The sequence below is a fragment of the Sphaerodactylus townsendi genome, linkage group LG16, assembly GCF_021028975.2.
Source record: "Sphaerodactylus townsendi isolate TG3544 linkage group LG16, MPM_Stown_v2.3, whole genome shotgun sequence".
In the NCBI taxonomy this organism is placed as follows: Eukaryota; Metazoa; Chordata; class Lepidosauria; order Squamata; family Sphaerodactylidae; genus Sphaerodactylus; species Sphaerodactylus townsendi.
In genome coordinates, this window is record NC_059440.1 from 14,449,348 (window position 1) to 14,464,761 (window position 15,414).

The 15,414-nt window shown below is 45.9% G+C and overlaps 1 protein-coding gene across 1 annotated transcript in view; it reads left to right on the plus strand.

Annotated features, from left to right (window-relative positions):
• Positions 1-3,188: 3,188 nt before the first annotated feature.
• The window catches only part of CAMKK1 (calcium/calmodulin dependent protein kinase kinase 1), a 250,022-nt gene continuing 237,796 nt past the window's right edge, over positions 3,189-15,414 (plus strand). Inside the window, exon 1 of the mRNA XM_048519057.1 lies at positions 3,189-3,754. Coding sequence (XP_048375014.1) covers positions 3,302-3,754 — 453 coding nt within the window. The 5' untranslated portion in view covers positions 3,189-3,301. The remainder of the gene's footprint in view (positions 3,755-15,414) is intronic.

Consider the following 15,414-nt stretch of genomic DNA (forward strand, 5'->3'; position numbering starts at 1 on the left):
GGAGTGAGAGAGAGAGAGAGAGAGAGAGAGAGAGAGAGAGAGAGAGAGAGAGAGAGAATGTGTAAACAAATAAAAAAAATAAGGACCTTGCATTTTGAACCAGCTGAAGTTGCTGAAGCAGGCTCAAGGGTAGCCCTGCACAGAGCGAATTACAGTAGTCTAACCTGAAGGTGACAGTTTCATGGATCACTGTGGCTATACTCTGTCCCACAGAAAGATAATTGTAGAGTTGTATACTCCTCCACCACAGAACAAAGCATACTGGATGTTCTTTGTTGTAAAATGCCCCACCTGGGTCTTAATGCCTACCTAGCCCTTCTCACCCCCATCTGTTTGAAAGGAAAAATAAAATTTGGCGTAAATGCTCTTGTGTTAAAGTCCCATGTTCAGTAAGGCACAAAATAGTGGTTTTGACAAAGGCAGTGTGTGAAAATGAATGATAATTCCCATATTGGTTCAGGACAATATTCTAATATGGAAGCATACAATTTTTTCAACTGCTGCACCTCAACTGACCAGACTATCATCTTTCTCTGGAACAGATTTATACAATAGAGTGAGACAGGTAAGGCAGCAGCTGCCTAGCCTGACGAACATGGGAAAATGTCACTCTGGCTATGTTTGTAACCTGGGCCTCCATAGATGAGCTTCTCAATTTGCCTTTGCCAGGCTCTTACATGGATTGTTTATTTTACCATACTGTGCTTTTCAGCCCAGTTGGTTTTCTCAAGCAGGCTGGGGGTGAAACTTCTTCGTTCTCCCAGTCTTAAAAAAAAAAAAGAGTTAGCATTTTTGTTTGGTTTTGTTTTGCAGTTATGACAGGAATCAAAATGTATTGCAAATGATAATTAAAACTGAGTTGTTATGTGGGAGTAGATTGTCAGCTGAAACCAGCTCAATCCAGGCATGACTGAGGGATGACTGTGTCTTCATTGGCAGTAGAAAGGGCCTTCCAGTCGCAGCTAACATACGGCAACCACACAGGGTTTTAATGACAAGAGATTACTAGAGCTGGTTTGCCTTTACTGGCCTTTGCAATACAACCCTGGACTTCCCACCCATATACCAGTGATGGCGAACCTTTTCAAGACCTGAGTGCCCAAATTGCAACCCAAACCCAACTTATTTATCGCAAAGTGCCAACATGGCAATTTAACCTGAATACTGAGGTTTTAGTTTAGAAAAAACAGTTTGCTCCGAGGCATGTGTTACTCGTGAGTAAGCTTGGTGGCAGTTGGTAGTTTTGCTTTGAAGCAACCGTGCAACTCTTCCAATGGGTGAATCACGACCCTAGGAGGGTTTACTCAGAAGCAAACCCCATTGCCAGCAACCGAGCTTACCCCCAGGTAAAGGAGTTTCTTCACAAGGATTTTCTTCCCATGAAAATCAGTGGGGTTTAACAGCGCTTAACAGGGTTACCTACACTGCTTCCCCAAAACTAGGTCTTAGGTTTAATGCTAATAATTGAGCCCAGCGGCCCAGGCCAGCCTAGATGTGGGGGGGGGGGGGGGGGCACTCTGTTTGTGTGTGCCCACAGAGAGGGCTCTAAGTGCCATATACTACCCAGGGCTCTGTCCAGTGGTGGGATTCAGCCGATTCGCACCACTTCGGCAGAACCGGTTGTTAAAATGGTGCTTGTAAACAACCACTTGTTAAATTATTTGAATCCCACCACCGGAACCGGTTGTTAAATTATTTGAATCCCACCACTGGCTCTGTCCACACAAATAACTTAAAACATTTAGAAAACCTGTTCAATTCTCCCCTTTACCACAAGTTATGTCTGCACTCACCTTCTCAAAATGATTTATGGCTGCCATTACCTATCCCGCCCCCACCTTTTTAAACGAGTTGAATGAATTGATGCTTCAAGGCTTCACAGCTTTGTGCTGAGATTCTCTATACCTCGTAAAATACCGCTTCTCCCCAAGAATAAAGAAGATCGCAGAAATGATGGCAATAAACAGATGAGGGGGAATGGAGAGTGAGCTCAGAAAATGGCACAGAGGAGGAAGTTTGGGGATGGCAGAAAGGCATATGGGAAACATCTTAAAGAGATGGCACAGCAACTGGAGCTTGTTTTGAAAACGTTTCAGCCTGAAGAACTGTTTTTAAAGAATATCCGCTGAAAACGTTTTGAGGCTGGAAATAAAACATTTGCAGAAGGGGGGAAAAACAAGGTGGAACTCCATGGAGGGAACGTTTTTATTTCCTGCCTTCAAATGTTTTAAAAGGTTTGTGCGGAAAGGGTCAAGGCTGGCCCGGCTTAGGTTCTGAAAACGAATGAGATCGAGCTAACCGTGTACAAAAGTTGGTCTACCTCTGAGTTCTAAATATTGTGGGCAAGAGTCAAGAAGAACTCCTGGACTTCCTTGAAACATCTGGCTGACCACTACTGAAAATGGGATGACAGATTAAATGGATTTTTAATCTAATGCTGCATGATTGTTTGTGAGTTCTTAAGCGTATACTAAAATGGAGATGTCCACCAATAGTCCCTGTAAGGGCAGAGGTGGGATCCAGCAGATTCTCACTGGTTCCCGAGAGTAGGTTACTAATTATTTGTGTGTGCCAAGAGGGGGTTACTAATTGGTGATTTTGCCACGTGATTTTTGCCTTAGTTACACCCCTCCTCTCAGCAGTAGCACACAGAACTTGAAGCAGTCTAGCAGGAGGTGCACCGGCGTGCGTGGCAGCCTGCGCCTGCATGCATTCGTTTCCTGCCCAAGGACCGGTGCACCGGCTGTGTCCTTGCCACAGCCCCACCCAGGAATGCCCCGCCCCCAGGATGCCCGGCCACACCCCCATCGTGCCCCGCCCCGCCCCATTGGCGCTACGCCACAGTTTTAATCCCACCCCCATGGGAACCTGTTACTAAAATTTTGGAATCCCACCACTGTTAAGGGTTCTCGGTTGCTGCGCAGAATTTCCAAAGTGCTGCATGGAACTGAGCCGTCCAGGAGAGCTCCCCCCTGCTGGGTGGCCGCTCATCTGCGTGGCACCAATATGGTGGCCATGGGGCCACACATCCGCGTGGCTAACAGGGAACATAGGTGCCCACTGATGTGTCTTTGGAAGTAGCTTTGACAATGGAAAGATAGGATACACATGGAACACATTGGCAAGTTATTGAGAAGTCGTAAGCTACACCATTGCTTAACTTTACCTTTGTGTGATTCTTTCCAGAAATTCATGCCGGCAGAGTCTCTGATGCACATGCTTCCCATGAGCTGTGAAAGCCAAACAGTCTGCACTGAAGTTTGAGGAACCCCCCCCCCCCCAAAACAAGGAGGAATTGAGAATGGGAGATTCTCTGGCTGATACCACACGGCGAAGCCCAGAGATGTTTTGTAAAGATACTCAGACAGAACTTGCCGAAAGAGTAGCTGCTATTGACGTTGCTGTGGGCCCTGATGGCGTGACCCAAAACGGTCAGGGAACAGTAAAAGAGGATGAAACTGTGTCTTCTAAGAATGCTGCTAACAACCAAAGGAATGGGGTCAACCTTGACCTAGGATCGTCTGAAGAACTGGACGGGGCTCATGAACTGACCGTGCTCAAGAGAGTCCCCAAGAGGCCCAATCTCTCTGGTAGGAAGTATTCTCTTCAAGAAAAGCCTGCGGGAAATTACTTGACTTCTGCCGACCCCCAAGGCTTTGGTCCTTATGCTACAGGACCTTCCACGCACATCTCACCACGGATTGTTAGGAGACCAACAATAGAGTCCCATCGAGTCTCCATCTCTGACGCTGCGGTAGGTTTGCCCTCTGTCTGCTTTTGATGGTGGTATGATGTTACTGCAAACAGAAATATCAACCTATTATATATGTGTTTGTGTGTGTGTGTATTCACACATTAAAATCATGCATGCAAAGAGCCTGCTAATATTGTGTAATGGGGGGGGGTGTGTGCTGCCCACAGACCTTTCAACATGTTTGGGCCCTATGTTGTGTGAATGGGGCCAATGCATGTATTTAGCATGTATGTATAGCTTCCATATTTGAGAACTCAACTGAGCACTGGGTTGTGGGGAGGGAGGTCACAACACATTTCCACACGTTGATTGCTCTGGAGCTGAGGGATGTGAGGTGGGAGGCATCTATTAACAATTTGACACATGTTGCCATTCCTACCTCTCTCCACACATTCACAAACCTCTTGCCTGTGGCCAAAGGCAGGGTGCCCAGAGTCCTTTCTCCATACCAGAAAAAGTGCCTTCCTGGTGCCCCTGATAGGTAGCATCAAAACCAGAACTTTGAATGGTATCCAGTGCCAAGAGTGGAAGGGAACTTTTTTGTGGTGGCAAGTATGATCACCTCAAACGCTCTCAGCCTATCTGGCTGCTGAGTTTTGAACCAGTGAGGCGTCCAATCAATTTTATTGCTGCTAGGTAACTGCAGTACTCATAATATTGTCTTCCAATGATCTAGGACCAACTTTAGGAATACATCAATCAATCTATAGCCTGATCCGTAGTATACTTTCCCTAAAAGTTAATCCTGCCCAGATACTAGGCGAAAGATCACCATTGGACAGTTGAGAACATCCTTCACATTTGGCAGGTTTCTTATTCTATTCCCAAAAGTGCCAGATAGGGACAATGGAATGGAGCCATTTATTTATGTATTTATTTGTACCTCTACTTCTGCTCTTCGTGGTAATCTAAACCACTAACATTGTAATTTCTCCTCTTTGTTCCTTGTACTTGTTCCCTAATGTCAACAGTAGAAGGTTGGTGAGTCATAGAGAGAGTGGCTGTGAAGATCTCCCAGATCAACTTCTGTAGCAGATGTGAATTCTAACCTGAGTTTCAATCCCAGGTCCTAGTCCTGTGATGGCCAGACCTTTGGCACTCCAGATGTTATGAACTACAATTCCCATCATGCCAGCCCATCAGCTAATTCATGCCATGAGTGGCAGGGGCTGATGGGAAGTGTCGATCCATAACATCCATTATAAAGGTTCGCCATATCTATCCTAATCTGACACTTTGGCCCATTATGCATGGAACGCTTAACCTGGGACTCTTCACTGCACAGTGGGCTTGCAGTGGGCTCTCCTCGCATTTCTCTGTGTCACTCCTAGCCACGCAGCCTTTCTTCAGAGAACTTTCCTGGGCATGGTTGTTTTAACTTCGCCCATTCCTGAATGCTTAAAGGCACAGGTCTCATTACAGTTAGTGGTCAAGATTGCTGGCTTAGTCTTTTAAATTTCACTTTGATATTGCAGTTATTACAGTTATATCAACATTCTACCCTTTTCTAAAAGTAATACCCCCCCCCCCAAATGAAAGAGGCAAAGCAATTCCGTTCCTTGCTGAAGAAGGGGCCAGCCTGCCCCGTTGCTGCCGGTCTTTAAGTCTACCTTGCTGTTTACCGTGGCCTGTTTGTTACAATTTGATTTATACTGTTAAATTTATAGCATTTTTGTAAAATATGAACTGTTGGAAAGTACCTCAGGAATTTTTTTTAATTGGCAGGGTGCTTTGCATGAAAATAGAAGGTCTCAATCAAATGCTGTCAGTCATGCTCGAATCAGTGGGCAGCTTATGTGTTAGTGCTCACATCTGCTTGGCGTCTTTTTTGAAGCTTGATGACCAGGTGTGAGAGGGGGACCCCTCTTGAAGTTCAGGTTTAAAACTACATTATTGATAGGAGAGGGATTTAAACCCTGTCATTTCCACCCAGTTTCCACATATCAAAACTTTTCCTATCCACATTTTTGCGCATACCCTCTCCTCAAGGTGGCCCGTGCATTTGCTACAACCCTCCATCTTATCCGTGAGAGTGCACTTGAGTTCTGCAGACCCCCAAGGCTTTGGTCCTTACGCCATACAGGGATCCTTCCACGCACATCTGTCACTCTAACAACCTTGCCGTGGGGTTGTGAAGCCTCCAATGAGTGAGCTAGAGATCTCCAGGACCTACAACTGACCCTCCAGGTGTGGAGATGAGTTCACCTGGAGAAAATCACTGCTTTGGCAGGTAGAAGTCCCTCCCCTCCCTAAACCCCACCCTCCTCAGACTCCTCCCCCAAAATCTCCAGATATTTCCCAACCTGGAACTAGCCACCCTGTTTGTGAGGTAGCATCCCGTTCCCAGTCAGATTTTCCTAACTATATGCTACGCTCGGTGGTGAATTTGGGATCCAAAAATTTTTAGTAACAGAGTTCCCCATGGTGGTGGGATTCAAACAGTCATGCAAGCATTAATTAGGGCTGAAGGGGCACGACAGGGGGCCGTGTGACATTCAGGGGCAGGGCATTAATGTTCTCTGTTACTGTAAAAAACTCTTACTGTAGGTTCCTAATTTCCAGCTGGTGTCTTGTATTCATGTTTCAAACTCATTATAGCAAGTCCGACCTATAGGTCTACTACCAACAACTACTTCTCCACCTCTAATTGACTGCCTGTCAAATGCCAATACTTTCAAATGCCCAATTTTGTTTCCTAGAAATCAAAAGAAGGATACTTTCCTTAAACAAGGAACTTCCTGCATATTTCTAAAACATGTTTTAGAAACAGCCCAACAGGGAGAATTATCCCGTTTTCTACCTTCACTAACCAGCCACCTTAGGAAACAACAGGACTTTATGATTTTTTGGACCTAATTGAATTTCTAACGGAAAAAGCAAGACCCAATTAGTAACCCCCTCATAGCACCTACAAATAATTAGTAACCCACTGGAACTGGTGAGAACCTGCTGGATCCCACCTCTGGCTACGCTGTTTTATAACAGCCCGACCTGGTTTTGATTAACAAAACTCTGCAGCGATCGAAAGGTCAAACCTCTTCCGTCTTTTCATGCAGTTGTGATCCAAATTGGGAGCCCACATGTCTATCTTTTAAAGCCTGGCTAAAATCAGTGGCCCCTTGATTCTCAAGAAAGGTGAGGGTTGGGATAGAGGAGCCAGCGGTCTTACTAGGTACAGGGCAGCTTCTTACAGATTTGCCGCACTTCCTTCCATTACGGTCCTGATTTGCTCGCAGGTCTGCAGACCGGAAAAGATTGCAGCAAAACCCTCTCCCGCTCAGTCTCTGCTTAGCACAGCGGGCGTCAATTTTCGTCCTCTGTCTTTTTCTGTCTGAAAAGTCTCCGTGCAGCTGGCCCTGTGCGCATTTGTGTTGTGTGTGTGCTCTCAGGGAGTTGCCAATGCTGCAGCAGCTTGGTCATGATTATTTTATCAGCCGACGTGGGTGATGTTTCCCAGTGTGGTGCACACAATGGTTTAAAATTTAATGTGGGGGAAAGGGTAGGTGGGTTATTGCTTCTGTGGTACCAGCTGGTTTTTTCTCCCCCCCCCCCCCCCCCCCCCCCGGACTGTCCTCCTTTAGGATTCAAAGCTGGTCGCGAGCACCAGAATATCAGCAAAATGGCTTTTTGCACTGTGAAGGCTAACAGGTTTATTTCAGCAGCAGCTTTTGTGAATGAGGGGGTCACTTTTTTAGATGCATGAAGTATTATCCTCCATTCGCAGATGAGCACACACACGCGCGCACACATACACACGCACGCACAAACAGAATAGTAATCTAGGAGGTGGCGGGAAGATCATTCAATGTAAAAGACCAACACATAAGAGATGATAATCCATTCACCTAGCAATCTGTTGGCAGTGTTCTGCTCATTTACCGGTTAAATGCAGAAGAAAACTAGGCATCTTATTATATTGAATGGAGTGGGCTTCAAAATTTGCTGACGGGCCTTCTATTCTGAGGTCTCATTGTTAACGTTGTGATACTTTGGGGCCAATGGCTAAGCATCCTGGGAGACTGAACCTTCCGCGCATGCAGAATAAAGCTTCTTTCGTCCACTCTCACCCAATTGTTTGCAAGTGGATTTTGCTATTCCATACAGTAAAAATCAGCTGCAAAGTAGGCAAAGGCTGCAGGAACATAAGAACTAGCCTGCTGGATCCGGACCAGAGTCCATCTAGTCCAGCATTCTGCACTACTCACCGGTGGCCCACCAGGTGCCTTTAGGAGACTCACATGCAGGATGTGAAAGCAATAGCCTTCCACTGCTCCCGGCTCCACGGAGCACCCTGGTCTGCTATAGGCATTTTACAATCTGAGATCAGGGAGGATCAAGATTGGTAGCCAGCCATGAATCGACTTCTCCTCCATAAATCTGTCCAAGCCCTTTTAAGAGCTATCCAGGTTGGTAGCCATCACCACCTCCACTGTGGCAGCATGTTAAAACACCAATCTGCACGTTGCGTGAAGGGTGTTTCCTTTTAGTAGTCTAAATTCTTCCCCCCAGCATTTTCAATGAATGCCCCCCTGGTTCTAGTATTGTGAGAAAGAGAGAAAAATGTCTCTCTGTCAACATTTTCTACCCCATGCATAATTTTGCAGACTTCAATCATATCCCCCCCTCAGCCGTCCTCCTCTCCAAACTAAAGAGTCCCAAACGCTTGCAGCCTCTCTACATAAGGAAGGTGCTCCAATCCTTCAATCATCCTGGGTGTCCCTTCTGTACGCACTTTTTCTATCTTTTCGATATCCTTTTTGAGATGTGGCGACCAGAACTGGACCTGAGTACTCCAAATCGCGGTGGCACCACTGACTTTTATATAAGGGCATGGTAGTCCTTGCGGTTTTATTGCTGCAATCTACTTTCAATCTACTTATTGAAAGTAGATTGAGAGTGCATCATTCTCCATGGGCAGAAGTTGCCTGAAATGCTCTCCCACTGGTTTCTGTATACAGCCATGCTTGAAGACAGATTTGTGGCCATTTTTATCTTGTGTCTGATCTTTTTGCCCAGTTCCAGGAACAGAAGGGCATTGATGGCAAGTGAGGACATTTATATGACAATGGAGAGTGAGCAAGTGAATCTGCCCTGATGGTTTGGAAAATGGGAGTTATTCGCTCTTGTAACAGAGTGTTTCTTGAATAGATATAGTGACAGAGTTGGTTTCTTGCAGGATCCAATCCTTGGATTTGTGCCTCTCTTAAAATAGTTTGTTGATGCTGGTGAATAGCCATGGTAGACTTCCCCGCAGGTCTGCAGGTGGTTATCCATTAATTGATTCAATCTATTAAAATCATGCTAAAGAGAGCCAATGGGCTGATGGCATAACATCACTTCTGGAGGAAACCCAGATGTGATGTCATACTTCTGTGTTTGGAATATGCTGCCACAGGAGGTGATGATGGCCACTAACCTGGATAGCTTTAAAAGGGGCTTGGACAGATTTATGGAGGAGAAGTCGATTTATGGCTACCAATCTTGATCCTCTTTGATCTGATGCCTTAACAGACCAGGTGCTCGGGAGCAGCAGCAGCAGAAGGCCATTGCTTTCACATCCTGCATGTGAGCTCCCAAAGGCACCTGGTGGGCCACTGCGAGTAGCAGAGTGCTGGACTAGATGGACTCTGGTCTGATCCAGCTGGCTTGTTCTTATGTTCTCTAGGAATTGCTGGAAACTATGCTAAAACCATCATGTTTGGCAATTCCTAGAAAGGACTGAAGTCACATCTGGGTCTTCCCCAGAAGTGATGTTATCTTTCACCCTAATGGCCATTTTTGGTGGTGTTTGGGGGGCAGTACTGATGTCACTTCCAGGTGTCCACCTCTTGGCTTTCTGCTGGTTGCTTGGCAGCGCCTTGCAATGCTATCTTAGCAATGCCTTTGCTTCTCCCTGCCAGTAGTTCGCCAACTGAAAATACCCCTCGATGCTGCTTTAAATTCTGTAAGGAAAAGATAGGCTAATTCAAATCTCTGTGTTTATATTCTCTTTCCTGGTGAACTGCACCTCTAATCCGGAATTCTTTTCAATCCTCCAACTTCCCCACCAAAGGGCCACATATTCTTGTTTTAAAGCATGCACCCCTCGCCTTTCTGTCAAAATAGTCATGTAATCTTCTACTACGCTATCAGTTACATTGATAACAACAGTAAAACGCACCATCTGTCCAAAAAAATAAAACCTCTTGCCAGATCACATGCCATTAGCTGTCAGATATAATCACTATAGCTATAAGATAAGTTTTCAAAACCAGACACAAAGCCCGAAATAAAATAATGGGCCGCAGAGCCTATTTTTTTTTGCCAGTTTTGCTGTGGGGAAACAAATTAGAAGAATCCCCAGATAATAAAACAAGTGGAAACGTAGCAGGGTTTGTTTTTATTAAGCCCGGCAAGATAGGTTGGAAATACCTGTATTTAAATAGGTGGAGATTCCTAGGAAAGGACCCAAACAGATGAACAATGTCCATCAGTCCATAAAACATAAATTGCGTGCACAGCCACACAGTTCAGATGTAGGAAAGGAAGAGGGGTGTAATTAAAGTTGCCAGCCTCTTTGTGACATTATAAATGAGAAAGCCAGTGGTGGGATCCAAAAATTTTAGTAACAGGTTCCCATGGTGGTGGGATTCAAGCTGGGCGGGGCACAACGGGGGCGTGGCCGGGCATTCCGGGACGAGGTATTCCTGGGCGGGGCTGTGGCAAGGACGCAGCCGCTGGGCCGTCCTTGGGCGGGAAACAAATGCACACAGGCGCAGGCTGCCACGCACGCCGGTGCACCTCCTGGTAGACTGCTTCAAGTTCTGCGCTACTTCTGACAGGAGGGGTGTAACTAAGGCAAAAATCACATGGCAAAATCACCAATTAGTAACCCACTCTCGGCACACACAAATAATTAGTAACCTACTCTCGGGAACCTGTGAGAACCTGCTGGATCCCACCTCTGGAGAAAGCGCACCTCACAAAGTTGAATTACACCCAAGCAAATATCATCAGCTTCGTAGAAGATCAATTTTTAGGCTACATAACAAGGAAATTCACAAATTACGGAAAATACAAATGAAAATTGACAATTAGGTAACGCCCTCTGTTGATGGTTTTTCTGCGCTGCACAAATATAACATCTTGAGGATGTTATAAAAAGTGTTTTGGAGAGGAACTCAGCACTGCTTTCTCCTCCAGGGAAACACATGGATGTCTTCAGATCGGGTTTTTTCCCCCCCAACCCAAGGTTTTCAAAAATTGCAAAACTAGTGATCTTTTCCTCCCTGGGACACGATGAAGACGCTTCCCCCAATGCTATGCAGAGAACAGCCCGTTTTGTTTTCCCCATCTGAGTGAAATCTTTGTACCTGTGGGCAATGCTGCTGGCCTGCTCCATCGTGCCCGCCATTTTGGATTTATATCCCCCCTTTCTCTCCTGTAGGAGACTCAAAGGGGCTTACAATCTCCTTGCCCTTCCCCCCTCACAACAAAGAAGATATCCTGGGATGTTTTGCTCTGCAGGTATCGAGGCGGCCTGCCTTTTTACTGAATAAAGTACATGATTGAACCCTGCCTTTCTTGTCGATTTTGGCAATATGTAGTTGTAGTCAAAATTTTTATATGTATAAGGAAGTCAAAATTTTTATATGTATATGTAGTCAAAAAAATTTTAAATGGTGTGTCTCTTCAAAAGCTTCACAGACTCAATATGAGAATCCAGGTGCAAGCCTGGGGATCTCCTGAATCACAGTTGATCTCTAGACACGGGGGATCAGCTACCCTTGAGAAAAATGGCTCCTTTGGAAGATAGACTCCGCGGGATATTATGTCTGCCTGAGGGTCCTCTGCTCCAACCCCCTACTCCAAATCACCAGGGACTTTCTAAGCTCCGAAGTTTGGTAAACTCCAGGCGCAATCTTTTCAAGCCCTGTTTGATTTGCTCATCTGCACAGTGTTGCAGTTTAAAGGGTTAAAAAAGACACACACACCCCTTTATAGCCTTAGGAAGCCCTGTTTTGATTAGCAACGCTGAGTAGAACTGGAAGGGTTAAATCTCCTCATTCCTTTGCCACGGTGCCTTGATCTGAGTCACCACCTGGCCTGTGTGCCATTTATCATTTTCATAGCCAATGGAGCTACCGCCATCTGATTTGGACGCAAAAAGGATAACAGTGTCTTGACCAGGGATGAAAAGCTTGTACATTCTTTGGACAATTCTACATTGAAGAAGAAGAAGAATTTGGATTTATATCCCCCCTTTCTCTCCTGTAGGAGGCTCAAAGGGGCTTACAATCTCCTTTTCCTTCCCCCCCTCACAACAAACACCCTGTGAGGTGGGGCTGAGAGAACTCAGAAGAACTGTGACTAGCCCAAGGTCACCCAGCTGGAGTGCACAGGCTTATCTGAATTCCCCAGATAAGCCTCCACACAGCTCAAGTGGCAGCGCAGGGAATCAAACCCGGTTCCTCTAGATTAGAATGCATCTGCTCTTAACCACTATGCCACGGATCTGCAACCTGTGGCTCTCCAGATGTTCATGGACTACAATTGCCATCAGCTCCTGCCAGTTGGCCATGCTGGCAGGGGCTGATGGGAATTGTAGTCCATGAACATCTGGAGAGCCACAGGTTGCAGACCCCTGCACTATGCCATTGGTGCTCTGCCCTGCTCTGACAAGAGATTCGTTTTGGGGCAGAGCTGCTGTTTCAGATACCTTTTCCCCGGGCTCTCACATTCCCTGCAATTTGGTATCCCATCATCCCTTCTGTTTGTCTCTTCTCTTGAAAAAATCTTGTGGGGTTGATTTAGGTCAGTTACAACTTAATAAAGTACCCTTTAGACATACAGCAGCGATTCCAAAGACCTGACTTACAGACTTGCTGTTCAGAAAACAAAAAAAAAGGACCATTGTTCCCTATTAGGAAGATTCGGCAACCCACGCTTTAGGACAGGAATTAATCCCCCCCCCCCCCTGGAGACTGTGTTAGCTCTGAACCCTCGGGCCATTTTAGAGGCATCCGTGCGCTCTGAGGAGCAACACCTCTTGCTTCAAGAACAGCCAGGCCCGATCCTTCTCTGTCAGGCCCGGAGGCAGCGTCTCCCTCCTACAGTGGCTGCAAATCATTACACAAGTTAAATGACAGCGGTTGCAAAGGACAATCCATCAATCAATAAAAAAAGAAAAAAAGAAAGCGAAAGCGATCAAGGCCCTTGCTTGATTGGCTTGAAGTTCAGACGTGAGGCGTAGCTTCAAGTCAGGAGTTGGGATGGATTTTGATGGTTTTCGGTCGTGCATTTTGCCTCAGCAGATTTGTACAGTGTTAAACGCCCCCGCGGCCAGCTATTGGCAACTGCTTGGAAAGCAGCAAAGGGGGCATCGTTTCTGCTGAGCAATGGCTGGAGGGAAGATAGCACAGGCAGTGTGCATTGAGTGTCCTGAGAGGAGACAGGTAAAAGACCTTTTTTTCATTCCTGCTGGAATGGGATCAGCAAGCATCGCTTTGGCAAAACCTTCCCGTTAGCTGCTCTCCTCCTGTGATTTTATAAGAACAGAACAGAAGAACGAGCCAGCTGGATCAGACCAGAGTCCATCTAGTCCAGCACTCTGCTACTCGCAGTGGCCCACCAGGTGCCTTTGGGAGCTCACCTGCAGGAGGTGAAAGCAATGGCCTGCTGCTGCTGCTGCTTCTCCCGAGCACCACCAAGGTATTTGCAATTTGAGATCAAGGAGGATCAAGATTGGTAGCCATAGATCGACTTCTCCTCCATAAATCTGAATTATGCTGCCAGTGAAAATATAAACCCACCAAAGCCTCTTTTGATGTTCATGCTGAAGGAGAAAGGAGTAAAGGATCTCAGGCTGGTTCCATTGCTCACAATCAGTGCCGGATTTAAAGGAAGAGAGGCCCATAGAGCGAGGGAAGTGCTCCATGTATAATGGGCCCCTATTTTACTTATTCCAGAAGTTCTCTATCTGTCTGTCTGTCTGTCGGTCGGTCGGTCGGTCGGATTTATAGGCCGCCTCATCCCCAAAGTGCTCGAGGTGGCTCACAACATACTATACACCAACAATACATAAAATACATAATAACAATCTCATTTAAACAAATCATTAAAATAATCCGTTAATTTAAGAGCAGCAACAATTTACTTTAAAACAAAATAATGAAGTTAAGGCAAGCAAATTAACAACAGGGTCCCTTCTGCACATGCAGAATAATGTATTTTCAATTCACTCTCACAATTGTTTGCAAGTGGGTTTTGCTATTCTGCACAGCTGCAAAGTGCGCTGAAAGTAGATTGAAAGTGCATTATTCTGCATGTGCGGAAGGGGGCCTATCTGCTGCATTTTACCTTGGTTCAGTTACGAAAGAGTTTCTAAAATCCATTCTTGAAATGTGAGCTTGTGCATTTTGACACAGTTTTTCATCTGCCACGCTTCATTTACATGATTCTCTCTCATTTTTATCAATGCACGCGATCGTGTTGATACAGCAGTGTTTTTTTCAAGAGTGATTTTTCATACGCTAATACTCGCTGGATCATGATATTTTGGGGTGCAGTGTTTTTTACCAAGATCCCAGAGGATGTGTGTGTAGCCACAGAACACTGGATGAAAAAAGAGTTCTGATAAGTTTTGTGCAAGATTCTCTTTAGGGTAGTGCGCTACGCATGCATATGCTTCTGTGTGTACTTTGGATGGCAAGCCGCTCAGAAATTCACACCAGCCACACTCCCGGATTGCTTTTCTCCTGTGTTTTATCAATACTCATGTCAGTGTGGCAAAACATTAAGATGCCCAATTGTAATGGCTTCGTGAACGGCGTGGTCTCTTTGGCGCAGGTTCCTCCTTTCCTCGGTCGGTAATGACGCATACGCTTAATTCATGGCCTTCTCTTTCTGATGGTCAGTTTCACTTTGGAAATCCAGAGCAGCTAATTCAGACATCTGGGCAGTGATTTGGATTTCTGTGAGAATATTGTCGATCTCTCTTCGGTTTTCCATTGGCCTTTTAGGAAGTAGAGCCAAGTAAAAAAGGAAAGAAGCAACAAACAATAGGAAAGTCAATTAAAAAAACAACACTGCCCAGCCAACTCTTGGCTGCACCCAGTGCTACATTGTTGTTTTGGTGCCATAAGCATATGGGCAGGTGACGGGCCTTTTAATTCTTTAAGGGCTGGCGTGCTTGGCAGAAATTGACAGCTCCGCGAGCGCGGCCAGACCCTTCTAAAATTGGTGCTGCTGGCTTAATCCACTTGGGTCCATGTTGTGGGAGACCGGCCCAGCAATATGCTTGACAGGGAGATGGAGTGGAAATGACAGGCGGAAGGAACAAAGTAAACACATGTCTTGCTCTTGGGACACCCCTTCTCGTTCCTGTGGGCTGAACAGGTTTCATTCTCTTTTCCACATGATAAAGGATCAGGAGAGGATTGATCAGCCGCTGCTTGAAGATGGTCTCCTGACAGCCTCTATTCCAAAAGAGTAGCGAGACCATTGTGATATAGTGGTTAACACATCAGACTCTAGGATCTTGGAGTTCTGGATTCGAATCCCCACTCTGCAATGAAAATTTGTCGGATGATCCTGGACTAGTCTCTCTCTCTCTCTCTCTCTCTCTCTCTCTCCCTCTCCCCCTCCCTCCCTCCCTCCCTCCCTCCCTCCCCCTTTCTGTA